This window comes from Eriocheir sinensis, chromosome 28 (assembly GCF_024679095.1).
Source record: "Eriocheir sinensis breed Jianghai 21 chromosome 28, ASM2467909v1, whole genome shotgun sequence".
Lineage (NCBI taxonomy): Eukaryota > Metazoa > Arthropoda > Malacostraca > Decapoda > Varunidae > Eriocheir > Eriocheir sinensis.
The window spans coordinates 120,804-135,000 of NC_066536.1; the positions used below are offsets into that span (position 1 = coordinate 120,804).

A 14,197-nucleotide genomic window follows, 5' to 3' on the forward strand; every position below is an offset into this window, starting at 1 on the left:
GTTGCTGGGTGGACAGGGGGCACGGATTGAAGGAGACTGCCCATCCGTCTCCACTCCATCCGGGAATCAAACCTGGGACTCTTCGGTTGTGAGGCGAGAGGGCTAACCAGTGCACTAAGGAGATCAGTGTGTGTGTGTGTGTGTGTGTGTGTGTGTGTGTGTGTGTGAGATAAAAAATACTGAACATCCACAAAAACGAAAGGAGACTATTGATGCAGCAACATTTTGATGATACAAACAAGAGGAAGCCACAGTAATGATTAAGATAAATGCTCATGCAGGTGGAGCTGGCGAACTGTGTCAGGGTGTGGGAGCGAGCGGAGGGAGGGCAGCTGGCTGGTGACGTGGTATGTACCGTAACTATACATATACGAGTGGCAGAAAACACTCAGAAAAGCAGCAAGGGACACAAGGTCGTTTAGGTTCGGGCATGCAGCGAGCGGCCGTACCCACCGAGGCTGTATCTCTCCACCGCCTGCAGATGTTCCCACGGCGTGATAAGGCAACCTAGGGGGACATGGTTTGCATTGATCGCTTTACTCATTTCTCTAAATTTAACCGTTGTTTTAAGTGTTAACCGAAGAAAAAAAATGGAGAAGTTGTTACAAAATATTTCATTCAGGGTAACTTCTTTTCCGTATTTCGTGCCATCAGGAAAAGGGAGAATAATGAGTGATCAATCGGAGGTGCTGTTGAATGGGTCAGTGGTAGCCGGGGGGGTAGAGAGGGGGGCGTATGGAGGCGGCGGTGTGGAGCTTCAGAACAGAACAGTAACTGACGGAGGCCATGGCGGGGCGTCACGCAATCCTCGGCTCCTTTGTGTTAGTGGCCATCGCTGCCACCACCATCCCGCCCCACGGTGAGCCTTGGTTGGCACCCTTCGTCCTCTTTCCCCGTACATGCCCTCCTCTCCTCTCGCTCCTTCTCCGTGTTTCTTCATTCTCCCACTTGATGCAGTCTTCGTCGGCTCGCTTGTGTTAGTGGCCATCGCTCCCGCCATCATCCCGCCCCTCGGTGAACCTTGGTTGGCGCCCTTCCTTCTCCTGCCCCACACAAACCTTCGTCTTGTCTCGCTCCTTCTCTTTAGTGCGTTCTTATACGCCTTAATGCAGCCCTTCGTCCCTTCTTTCTGTCCTTCCTCAAATAATTCACTCCATCATGTTTTTTTTTCCGTAATTGCCTTCCTCGAATGATTTTTCTTTAATCTCGGTGCTTGGTTAATCTTTCCTTTTCCCTCCCTTATAACAACACTACTATAATGATAATTCCTTCCCCTTTTATTATTTTCCTCTCTCTCTCTCTCTCTCTCTCTCTCTCTCTCTCTCTCTCTCTCTCTCTCTCTCTCTCTCTCTCTCTCTCTCTCTCTCTCTCTCTCTCTTCTTGATTCAGATATAGAGCGTTCCGTCGCACTCCGGGAAGCTATTGTTTATTTTTCCTTAAGATACCATTATCAGCGAAGCCATCTGCCTCTCTCACCAAGATATATTTGATGAAGTCCCATGTGAAAGATTTCTGGCAACCTATAATATAATTAATCAGCTGTACTGGAAGATAACGATACAATTGTTCTTCGATACGAAACGAATTTGTTCGCGGGCACAGTGAATCAGTTATGCTCAATGGTCAGACCCTCATAATCCTTGATCATTGTATTGTATCTCCAGTTCTCTTTTTTCCGTCCTTCACCTTCGCACACGACGCAAAACTTTCCTATCTACAATAGACATTTTCACGCCGATTCTCCAGCTTGCTTACCGTAGGAAATGATGAGAGCGACGCAATCTTCTCGGGCTAGTCTCCTTTGCCACTCAATAACTTGGTCAAACAACGCAGTAACAATATAATACTTGTGTGTGTGTGTGTGTGTGTGTGTGTGCTTATTTCTCCTCCTCCTCCTCCTCCTCCTTCTCCTCCTACACTCCACCCTCATCCCGCACTCCTCCCCATCGCCAGGAACAGCGGCCACCACCCAACGCAATATTCTGGATGACCAGATCGTGATGGCCTTGGAGAGCCTGAGGGACCACATGTCCGAAGGGTGGCCGGAACTGGGGGTGCCCCCGCTGGACCCCCTCACGCTGGGACACGTGAATATTGACATCCACAACAACGGCACCACGTACGTTAGGAGATGAAAAAGGGGGGGGAGGGGAGTTGAGGGGGTTAAGGGAAGTAGGAAGCAGAGGAAGGACGAAAGTGTAAAGATGAATAGAAAGCAGGAAGGATGATGGTGTAGACAGGATAGGGAAGAAAAGAAAAGAGTAAGCAGAGTAGGAGAACGAGGATAATGACGCGTAGCTACTGCAAAGGGGACACGTGAACGATGTGGAAGGGAAGAAAAGAAAGCAGAAAGGGAGAAAAAGTAGAGATAAGGATATTGTAGTACCGCACTTTCACACATTCTGCATTACTAACCTAACCCAACCTGGCTTCTCCTAAGCTAACCTAACCTAACATAACATAGTATAACCTGACCTAGCCTGACCTAACCCAACCTGGCTTCTCCTAAGCTATCCTAACCTAACATAACATAGTATAACCTGACCTAGCCTGACCTAACCCAACCTGGCTTCTCCTAAGCTATCCTAACCTAACATAACATAGTATAACCTGACCTAGCCTGACCTAACCCAACCTGGCTTCTCCTAAGCTAACCTAACATAATATAGTATAACCTGACCTAGCCTGACCTAACCTAACCTAGCCTAACTAAACCTAACGTAACCTAACCTAATCTAACCTAATCTGACCTAACCTGATCTAACTTAACCTGACCTGACCTAACCTAGTCTGACCTAACCTAACCTAACCTCGTCCTCTCCAGTGTGAAAGGGGCTTTGGCGGAGGTTACGATGAACGGGCTTTCCACCTTCAATATCGACCTGGTCCACAGTAGCCCCCTCCAGGTCAAGGTGGAGATCGGCCTCGGCATCCCAATCCTCGACATCGCTGGCAACTACAACTTCACGGGACAAAGCGGCGTCTTTCCCATCTTTGGCGTCGGTCCCTTCTGGTGAGCCGTGAGGGGAGGGAAAAGAGGGAGGTAGTATAGGAGTGTGTGTGTGTGTGTGTGTGTGTGTGTGTGTGTGTGTATTCTTCACCTTTCCCCTCTTTCTCTCTCTCACTTCTCTCCTATTTCCTCAACTTGTCAGTCCCCACTTTCCGCGACGGCATAACCGATCGCTCTCCCTTGTTCCTTCGGCAAGTCCTCCTTTTTATTCGATGTTCTCGGTTTCTTTCAATTTTTAGTAAACCTTGTTCTCCCTTCTGTTGTACCTTGTTCCCGTCCGTAGCACATCTTCACCGCTCGTCTTCCTTCCTCCTCTAGACTGCCTTCTTTTCCCAACAGCTGTCTTCTCCCTCCATGGCTGTTCATCCTTCCTCTCTGGCTGGTCGATAAATGAGTACCTGGGGAAACTTAGGGAAGGTAAATCAGGACACCTTCCCTCCCGATTTTGACCTCTCTTTTTGGCCACTCCTTTGACCTCTATTCAGGAGCAGTAATTAGTGGGCTTTTTTTTATATTTTTCTTTACGGCCTTGAACTGTCTCCTTTGCTCGAAAAAAAAAAAAGACGAAAAAACCCCTCCATCCCATCCTTACCACCCCACTTCCCTCTTCAGTGAGTCTTCACCTATAAATATGCCTACCCTAACTTTTGCAACCCTTAAGGCTTCTCTCTTTCTTTATTTCAGTACCCTTTCAGCCCTTCACCCATTCCCTTCCTTAACTTCAGTAATCCTCACCGCTCCGCTCTCTTTGTTTCAGTAGCTTTTCAGTCCTTCACCTGTTTCCTCCCTTCCTCAGCTCCCCTTCCCTCTTCATCCAGCATCCCGTCTCTTCCACCTAGTCTATACTCAGCGTCATCTTCTCTTCTTCCTTCAGCCCGCCATCTATCATCTCCCTTCCTTCCGTCCAGGCTAGATGCTCTCAACGTCACTATTTCGGCGATGGTCGACCTCGGGCAGACGGAGGAGGGCGTCTTTGGCGTGACAGTGCTGGAACTCGACATCACCTGCCCCACGACTGACGTAAGGACACACACACACACACACACACACACACACACACACACACATACTATTATATAATCTAAAGAAGATGCTTGAGAGACATAAAGAAATATAGTTTCCCGCAAAGAAATATAGAGGTTTGGAACAGACCAAGTGAGGATGTAGTATCGGCGAGGAGCGTGTAAAGCTTTAAGGAAAAGTTGGATAAATGCAGATACGGAGACGGGACCACACGAGCGTAAAGCCGAGGCCCTGTAAAACTACAACTAGGTAAATACAACTAGGTAAATACACACACACACACACACACACACACACACACACACACACACACACACACACACACACACACTATTATATAATCTAAAAGTGATACAAAGTTACCTTATCAGTTTTCTAGCTCGGTATCACCCTCTTTTCCTCATCACGCCCTCAACACCATCGCTGCAGCAACAACAACCAATCACCTCCACCTTTCTCTCACCCCCAAAGTCTCATATCTTCACCTCCCCTCCACCACCGCGTCACCCTTCCCCTCCTACCTCATTATTAAATCTCCTCTATTTCTTTTCTTGAACCCCAAAAATCTGATATCTTCGCATCCCCACCAACCATCCTTTGTCTCCCTTCCCCTCCCCCTCCCCCAGCCTCCGACATATGCCCCCCCCCCTCTATGCACGATCTGATATCTTCGCTTCCCCCTTCCGCTTCCCTTGCTCCCTATATACCCCCTCAAGATCTGGGTAGGTATTCTCATGCAGACATTTTCGGCTCTCACAACTATTTCTAAAGGCCACGAAGGAGCTTAGTCGGATTCTCATGAGTTTTTATTCACGTTCATGGTGCAGAAGCCTTGTCACATTATCACTAGGCACATAAAAAAATAAAAAAAACTACTCAATGAAATACCCACAACAGCCTCTACGATAGCCTTATTAAATGTGGGTGGGTGGGCCCCGAGAGAGAATACGGGTCCTGACGCCATATTCTTAAACATTTCGGCGTCCAAGAATACACATTTGACAAGGCTTTCGAGGTATATAGTTGTTGGCCTTTCCAGGGGTGGTTTTATGACTATAGGGGTAGTTTGACCCTTCTTCTGTACCATGAACCTAAACAAACACTCAATGGGACCCGATTGATCTACTTTTTGGCCTTTGGAAATTGTTGAAGTGAGAGGCGGGAGCGTCTGAGAATATCGACCGTTATTATTTTCTTCGCCTCCCTATCATCCCCATCAACCCCAACGCACTTACTTCCTCAACAGATCCACTTCGAGAACATCATGGGTGGCGGGGAGATGGCGGACTTTGTGAACGATCTCCTTAGTGCGATGGGGCCAGACTTCCTGCAGGCCATCGAGGACGAGTACATGCCGTGGCTGGAGGAGGCGCTGATACACGAGATTAATCAGATCCTGCAGGGAGGGTGCGTGGCGCTGGCTGTGTTGATGTTGGTAGCTAAGTCTACATGTATCAAATCAAGTCACTCTGCTTCAAAACTGCGATCGGTACGCGCAGGAGGCGGTTTTGGGGAGGAGCAGCGGGATGACGTTACTTGGAGCTAAAAAAAATAAAAATAAAAGAAGAAAGAAAAAAAAATTACCATCCAGCTCAGGGGTGACTAAAGTTGGGGCTGTATGTGCACTCTGGATGTGCATTCTCGCCTTCTTTCACAGCGCGTTCGGGCAAGCCACTGACGAAAAATGTCTTTTTATTGTGCTATTGCGTGACTGTAATTCCAATGCCTACAAACGGCGGTGTGGGGTGTGAGGAAGGGCATGTTGAAGTGATTGATTTAAATTAGTCCGCCTTTCTTCGTTTTCTCTAAATCCCCGTTTCTACATTCTCTAGTTTGGCTCCAAGCAATGTCAAGCATAAATCACGCCTCTGCCGTGTCTCCTCCCACAAACTTGCGTGTGACTTGACTTGGTGTATATAGACTTAGGTTGGTAGCGGTAGTAGTCAAAGCAGTAGCAGTCGTAGAGATTAGGGTGATTAGTAAAACCTTAATTAATTATGTGTTTGCTATATTGTTGTGCTATTTTGGTAGTCGTTGAGAGTGTCACCATATTTTTCCACATCACGGCCTCACCATCACTGCCACAACAAGAAGTCGTCTCTGTCTTTCTCACCCTTACCACTCCTTCACTTCCTCTTCTCCTCCTGCCTTATTTTATTTTTTATTTACAGCAAGGGAGGCAGCTCAAGGGAAAAAAAAATACGCTAAACGCTTTCTTTCTTTCTTTTTCTCTCTTTCTTACCCGAGAATCATCATATATTTCTTTACTTCAGCGGCGGCGAGGGAAAGAAACAAAAAGATGAGTCAGTTAACGATTATTTCGACCTCGTCTTCGCCAACTTGCGCCAGAGCATTATTGAAAACGGACAGGACCCGCTTCCTCTCCCGGCTGACAGCGATAATTTTACTGTTACCGTAAGTACTCTGCATCACCACCACCGTCAGCATCATTCTCACCACCACCACTACCATCACCATCATTATCATCACCATCATCATCATCATTACCTAGCCTCATCCATCCTGCTGCGATAATTCTTTAGCCTCCCCTTCGTTCTCTGTCTGCCGTGAGTTTTATGATTTCTTGGTTGCCACTCTTACTTTGGTTACCCATCCTCTGTTATTAATTCTAAGCATGAAATAGCCTACACACGTACATCTCTAATTCTTGTTCGTCATTATAAAATCTTCAGCCTTTATCTGTTCCTCAATCTACTATACTCACTTCTTGTCTCTCCATGGCCAATGAATAATGGACTAGCATAATAGATGGTAATAATATTAATAATTAGATCTGCAGGGGTTAGTTTGCGTAGATCAATTGGCATCTTGTATACTCCTTATTTCCTTGCATATCTTTATGTAGCCAACGCCGCTTTTCAGTTGTTTAACCGAACCACGGAAGGTGAGGTGGAGGCGGGGCCGGGAAAGCTGCTGGGCATGTCGTCGGTGCACCGCGCGGGAGACATGGAGCTGCATTACGTGGGGCAGGAGAACGAGGTGGTGTGGAAGGGCGAAGTGGGCCTCATAGACCTGGAGGTAAGTGTTCATGTTTCGTGTGTGCTGCGTTAATGTGTGTGTGTGTGCGTGTGTTTTATTGTAAGAAAAATGCCAATAACAAAGCTACCTTCAAAAGGACAAAAGTTATTTATAGTTTTTACTATTTCACACACACGTCCGATCTTGACACTCCCTGCTTGAGACGCTGCAATTTAAATATAGAAAGAATGAGAAACGTTGGAACACACACACAGACACGCACACACACAGTTTTTTTCTTTTATTTCCGGTTTGAATGTAGGGTTGCCAGTAAGGTAGTTTGTAGTAGGTTGTGGTCGTAGCGGGACTCTCACAGATTGTCCACTGAAATTACGTTGCTGGAATGTTTTTGCTCAAGATGAATCCCATTATATTTCATTTGCAGTACTGCCATTAGATAGTTTGTGTACCAATTTCCTATATATTTTATCATCCTGGAAGAAGGAAGTTTAATTCATTAGGTTGTGCAAGATATTTCTCATTTTCTTTTTATCAGTGTCATTATTTTTCAAGGTTGTCTTATCACTAGCTGCTCCTCTTGACACACGGCGTGTTTTGTAGAGAAATGTCTGTGATGAAAGATATTTGAAATGCAACATGTATGTCCCACCTTCTCTTTTTCCTCCTCCTACTACTACTTATATATTTCTCACACCTACTACTCTTACTACTACTACTACTACTACTACTACTACTACTTCTACTACTGCTACTTTTGCTATTGCTGTTGCTGGTGGTGCTGCTCTTAATACTACAACTACTATAAAAAAAATACTATAGCCATTACCACCACCACCACCACCACCAGTTCAAAATTGCACCGTGCACCGCGTAAATTACAACCCCCTAAAGCGATATATAAGTTCACGGTCGAGCGGCGCTCATGAAAGGGAAAGGAAAATGAAGAAAAATACCACTAGGGCGTTCAGTGATCAAATTATATCCATTACACATTTACACGCCATAAGCACCTTTTTTTGGAGGGACGGAGGGGGTGGGGGAGGGGGGGAAGAAGTGTGAGGGGAAGGGGGGAGTGTGAGGGGAAGGGGAATGGGAGGGGCATGAGGGGTGGAGGTACAGCGGAGGTGAGGGTGTCGGAGCACTGAGCAGGGCACCGGTTGAGTGCTGGTGGCGTTGCTGTGGTTTGAGGCGGGGCGTGTTTATTCCCCGTGACAAAGAGCAGTGGCAGCGGCGGCCTTGGGAACCTGTGACCTCTGCTCGGCGTCCGTTCAGCGAGGAAAGGAACGAAATGTATTTTTCCGGATGGCGTTACCTATCCCCTAACCACCCACCCACCCTCACTCTTTACCCTTCCCCCTTCCCTTCCCCTCTGGCGTGCATAGGGGCGCTCCGCTGATGTGTAATTCACCACGGCCTGATCACGAGCTGGGCTCGTCATCGCCACCATGGCAAGGCTTCTTATGGTCGATCTCTGGGTACTGCCAGGACCTCACACACCACAGCCCCCATCCCCCTTGCTCAAGGGGGTACAGTAACCGCTCCTCTGTTAGTGGAAAGATCCCGGGCCTGAGCAGGGTTCGAACCTCCGCCAGCCAGACCATGGAGCATGACAGCGTAGCGCTCTATCACTGAACTACCGGAGCGGTGTGTGTGTGGTTTACTTTCATCATCGCTGATGATTTGTTGTTCAAGTCATCACTGTTTTCTTCATCGTTCTGTTAACGCCCATAATATTTTTCCTCCTCCTCCTCCTCCTTCTCCTACTCTTCCCCTCCTCCTCTTCCATAACAACAAGTAGTTGTAGAAGTAGTAGTAGTAGTAGTGAAATATTAGAGTGCCATTTTTTCCTAAGGCAGTTTTAAATAGATACTGTTCTCTCACCTCGGATGTTGGGCTCATGGGCCGCCGCCACACAAAGATTCTCAGGGAAACTATAACATGCCAACGAGTGGCTGCCAGCCAACACTTTGACGGATGGGGACAATAATAATGATTCATGCTTACCATTCCTTATGCCTGTTAGTAATTTTCCACAAGAGTAATATTTTTTTTTTAATACACTTCATTCTTCTTTGACAACCATTCTACCAAGCTGACCGGCGACAACGACCCATCACTTATTCCAACACTTTATCGACACTACCACCACCACCACCACCGTCACCACCACCTCGCCGCTGATACACTATAAATTACGCACCGCCAAAGCCACCACCTGCCGCACCTATATACCACTCTGTGTGTATTGGGTGGCGAGCCGGGGCGAATATTTATTGGGCGATTTGACGGCAATCACCATATCGTTACTCTACTGACGTCGCTGCTGTGTGGGAGAGAAAAATGGTGTGGCATGAAGCGTGTTTTGCATGAATGTGTCTCGGGGAGTGATTGCGTGGAGTCACCTGTCCTCTGTGTGTGGGTGGGGAGTTACATGTGTCTGTGTGTGTGTGTGTGTGTGTGTGTGTGTGTGTGTGTGTGTGTGTGTGTGTGTGTGTGTGTGTGTGTGTGTGTGTGTGTGTGTGTGTGTAAAATCGAAGTCATGCCTAGAAAATATTATTGCCTCGTATCACGCCCACATTTCATTAGGTAAATGGAAACGTGTTTTATGACGTTTTTTTTTTTCTTATCAGCTGTTAACGCATATATATATATATATATATATATATATATATATATATATATATAGATATATATATATATATATATATATATATATATATATATATATATATATATATATGGTCATTTGCTTGTTAGAGTCAACAGCATTCTCCTTGGTCATTATCATCATCAACACATTCCCATAATATTCTCACCTACGTACACGTCACGCTGATAACCTCGCCTCGTCGTCTTCGCCAGGTGGACTACAGGTTCGCCTTGACGCTGCCGCTCCTCGGGAAGGACTTGAGCTTCACCGCCAAGATCTCCTTCATGCACCTCAGTTTCGAGACAGACGTGTTTCTCCACCAGTCTGAGATCGTCCTGCCCTACTGCAATATTACGGAGCTGGGGTAAGTCAAGAGAGGGGGTGGCTGGGGATGAGGTAGGCGTAGATATCTTTAGAGGTAGCCATCTCTATCTCTCCTTATAAGTCTTCCTCTACTCGTGCTGCTGCAGTAGATCAATCCGTATTTTACTTTCAGTTGCTGGGTGATAAATTTTGAAGCTTTTTTCTGCGTGATCTTGCATACTATTCAAGTGACAGCTTAGTAAGGCAGTTTCAACGTCACTATTGCATTTTCTTCCAAATGCAGTGGAGGAAAATACGCGACTGACGGTAACGTAGTGAAGGCGCTAAAGGCAGAAGTCATAGTTACGTGTCATAATCGAGAATGTTTACTCCTTTGACTTAATATAATTGCATGTGAATGCAGGGGGGGGGGGCTTAACTTTAGCAAAAGTTATATTTCCTCTTTACAAAACAATATGTGGAAAAATATTGCTGATGATATACTGTCCGCCAACGTGTTCCGTAGATTTGCGTTTGTGTCAGAATACACAGAAACTGTACCAGGGGATCGGCGTAGCAACAGGCACATGCACTGACAGACAAAGAGATAGTGAGGTCGAGGGAATTATCAGAGCGTTAGACTATGTTCACGCGCCTGCCGTCTGTCCCTCAGGCCTGTACACTTCAAGGAAAAAGGTGCGGGGCCGCTGGACTCATCGCTCTACAACGCGCTGATCAACCTCCTCCTCGGGGAGCTGGAGGGCCTCGTTACCACTGCCGTTGAGGACGCTGTGTGCGCCTTGCTGGAGGACGCCTTCGCCTCTTCCGGATAACAGTGTTGCGGTGAACTTGTCTCCTTCCTACCCCGGCTGGACTAAGGGGTACTCCTCCCACACCTCGGCATCTCTCGCGTGTGTGTATAGTAGGTACTTTACCTATACTATTATAGGGGGAGCAGTGCCTGTCCGGGAGGTGGGAGTAATAAAGACTTTCAGGGACTTTGCCGTGTAATGAATGCTCATGAAACGATCCCCAAGATGAGAAGCTACTAATTTTGCGCATGATCACACACACGAGGGGAAGATGAAGCTGTGAATAGAGACGTATAGAAAAAGCAAACCAACAAGATATTAAAGGAAATTCATTGTATGCGCACATGTATGTATATATGTATGTGTGTATGGATGGATGCATATGCGTCTGTATGTTTGTATTTGTTTAGAGCAGTATCTGACTTCCTCTACCACTATCTATTTAGTTATCTATCCGTACCCTCTCTAGTTAACTACCTATCTATATATCAACTACATACTTAATCATCTACATACTTATTTTTCTACATTTAATAATTACACTCATATACATTCATTCCCTCTTCCTCTGCCTTGTTGTCCTCTATCTGTCTCTCGGGCTGGCGGTCACTTCATCTACTACTCCTTCCCATCTGCTCATTTACGTATCTCTCCCTTCGTTCGTTAATCAATATCTGCTTGTAGCAATCAGTACATCTATTAACGTATCTAATTTTTGTATTCACCTATCTGTTCCTCTTTCTTTCTTTGTTTATCTGGCCCAGCATCTCAGACCTGGACCCATGCGTAGACGTCTTAATAATATATTCATGTATTAATCTATTCCTTCGCGTGGCACGTGCTTGGTTATTAACGGGCGGTCGGCACCCACCCACACAGCCGTATGTACACGTGGCTTACCTGCCCCTTTCTCCTCCTCCCTTCTTAATGACGTGTGTGTGTGTGTATGTCTGTGTGTGTGTGTGTGTGTGTGTGTGTGTGTGTGTGTGTGTGTGTGTGTGTGTGTGTGTGTACCAGCTGCACAATATATAAATTACTCTCTCTCTCTCTCTCTCTCTCTCTCTCTCTCTCTCTCACTCTCTCTCTCTCTCTCTCTCTCTCTCTCTCTCTCTCTCTCTCTCTCTCTCTCTCTCTCTCTCTCTCTCTCTCTCTCTCTCTCTCTCTCTCTCTCTCTCTCTCTCTCTCTCTCTCTCTCTCTCTCTCCCTCGAGCCCTTGGAGGAATAACGTTATCTCAGCAGTACGCGTCGCCTTTTATAGTGATTAGCTTCAATAACGCTTCTTTTTTTATTCGTCTTTGTTTTCCAGTTTTCTGCTATCCATTAAATACTCGATATTTTTAACACCTGGGAAGGAGAAGCAGGTGGTCGCTCGTTCTTCCTCCTCCTCCTCCACCTTCCCCTCTGCCTCCTCCTCCTTCTCCTCCTCCTCCTCCTCCTCCTCCTCTTCCTTCTCCTCCTCTTTCTCCTTCTCTTCCTCCTCCTCTTATTCGCCCACGCCAACGTTCCCATCACATTATTTTCATTGCTAATCCTGTTTGTCATATTTTGATAACGTTTCAGGAATATGAATTTTAATAGTAATAGTATATATGTAATAGATGTATTCTCTTTTATTTTATTGTCGTTGTCGCTGTTATTTCCCTGATAAAGAGGAACCAGTACAACGAGTTACGGGTGAGTGCGTGTCCAGTTTTAAAGGCTTCATATATAAATGTTTCCGACGGTGCTTCAGTGATTCTCAAACTCTGACGCACACACACACACACACACACACACACACACACACACACACACACCTGCCACCCGGCCACGTTATTCACTTGGGCGTGCTGCAGCTGGTGGGTGGGGGTTAGGGGGTGGGTGCTGCCTCAACGTTACGCCCCATTAATAAGTAACCTTCGCTCTCCACCTCTGCTGCCTATGCTATGGCGCACGGCAAGCTAATGGACGAAGGGATACAGGCTGGCAGGAGAAAGGGAGGGAAGCAGGAAGTAAGAAGGGAGGGAAGGAGGTAAGGGGAATGAGAGACGAAGGTGGTGCTAAACATAGTGGCAGGAGAGGGGAAGGAAGGCAGAATGGAGGAAGAAAGCGAAGGAGGAAGGTGGAATGAGGGGCAGAGGTGATGCGGCAAGGAGGCTGTGAACCCTGGTTGTGATGGGGTAGGGTGAGGTGTGTAGTGGGGTGATGTGGTGATTACATGGGGTGTAGTGCTGTAGTGGGATGATGTGTGGTGGGTGTAATGTTTACAGAAAGGGATGGGGTGGAGTGCGGTGTAGAGGAGTGCTGTATAGTGGGGTGCAGAGTGGCAGTATGGGTTGAAGTGTGATGGGGTGCAGCGGCGTGGGGTGTGATTTTTATTTTTTATTTTTTATTTTTTACAACAAAGGAGGCAGCTCAAGGGCACACAAAAAATAAATAAAAAAAGCCCGCTAATCGCTGCTCCCATAAAAGAATCAGAAGAGGTGGCCAAAAGCAAGGTCAAATTCGGGAGGAGAGGTGTCCTGATACCCTCCTCTTGAAAGAGTTCAAGTCGTAGGCAGGAGGAAATACAAATGAAGGAAGATTGTTCCAGAGTTTACCAGCGTGAGGGACGAAAGAGTGAAGATGCTGGTTAACTCTTGCATAAGGGGTTTGGACAGTATAGGGATGAGCATGAGTAGAAAGTCGTGTGCAGCGGGGCCGTGGGAGGGGGGAGGCATGCAGTTAGCAAGTTCAGAAGAGCAGTCAGCGTGGAAATATCGATAGAAGATAGAAAGAGAGGCAACATCGCGGCGGAATTTAAGAGGTAGAAGACTATCAGTAGGAGGAGGAGAGCTGATGAGACGAAGAGCCTTAGCATTGGGTGTAACAGTGCTGTAGGGTATGATGGGGTGTAACTGTGACGGACGGGAGTGAAGTGTATCGTGGGGTGTAGCAGTGTGGAATTTGGTGAAGTGCAGTAGAATGAAGCTTGGTGTGGTGTGACGGGATTGAATGTGTTATATGGTGTGTCTTGAAGATTTGTGGTGAGGTTTTGGTGCAGACGCGTGATACATGCAGGGGATGTGGCTGAGTAGGGCGGCATGAAGTGTGCCGCAGTGTGGTGGGGAGTGGCTGGGTGGTATGGGGGTGTGTGGCGTGGCAGTGGAGTGGAGTGTTTCGGCGGGTCTTTGGTGTCGTGTAGCAGGATTGGGTTCAAGCGTGGCAGGTTTGGGTGGCCCATGGAGGTTTCTATGTTGTCTATTTTCATGGACTGCCCAGAGCAGTCGCGGCCCGGGGCGGAGCCGGGCGGGGCCAGGCGGAGTAACGGGAGAGAGCAGTCTGCGTCTGTGGTGAGGAAATTCGGAGATCCTGGTAGCTCATTGCTCGGGGGGGTGCATGCTGGTGCGTGATTATGCTGGCTGATTTCCGTCTGTCTGT

General features: G+C 47.0%; 1 protein-coding gene across 2 annotated transcripts; it reads left to right on the forward strand.

Annotated features, from left to right (window-relative positions):
* Window positions 1-717: 717 nt before the first annotated feature.
* LOC127004331 (uncharacterized) lies at window positions 718-10,985 on the forward strand. 2 transcript variants are annotated; one of them, XM_050871882.1, is made up of 9 exons: window positions 718-859; window positions 1,954-2,119; window positions 2,825-3,013; window positions 3,919-4,030; window positions 5,280-5,440; window positions 6,307-6,448; window positions 6,917-7,072; window positions 9,896-10,047; window positions 10,660-10,985. In XM_050871882.1, exons 1-9 carry the CDS (start codon window positions 787-789, stop codon window positions 10,817-10,819), a joined length of 1,311 nt encoding a protein of 436 aa, XP_050727839.1. In that variant the 5' UTR covers window positions 718-786; the 3' UTR covers window positions 10,820-10,985. The 2 variants fall into 2 exon arrangements, with proteins under 2 accessions (XP_050727839.1, XP_050727840.1); XM_050871883.1 differs by having other exon boundaries at window positions 724-859; window positions 1,960-2,119.
* Window positions 10,986-14,197: the final 3,212 nt, after the last annotated feature.

Bases quoted from the DNA above. Each gene is read 5' to 3' on its own strand.
- LOC127004331 (XM_050871882.1), top strand. From the start codon at position 787: ATGGCGGGGCGTCACGCAATCCTCGGCTCCTTTGTGTTAGTGGCCATC. The intron at 3,014-3,918 runs GTGAGCCGTGAG...CCTTCCGTCCAG, and splicing joins TTTGGCGTCGGTCCCTTCTG to GCTAGATGCTCTCAACGTCA. The intron at 4,031-5,279 runs GTAAGGACACAC...CTTCCTCAACAG, and splicing joins TCACCTGCCCCACGACTGAC to ATCCACTTCGAGAACATCAT.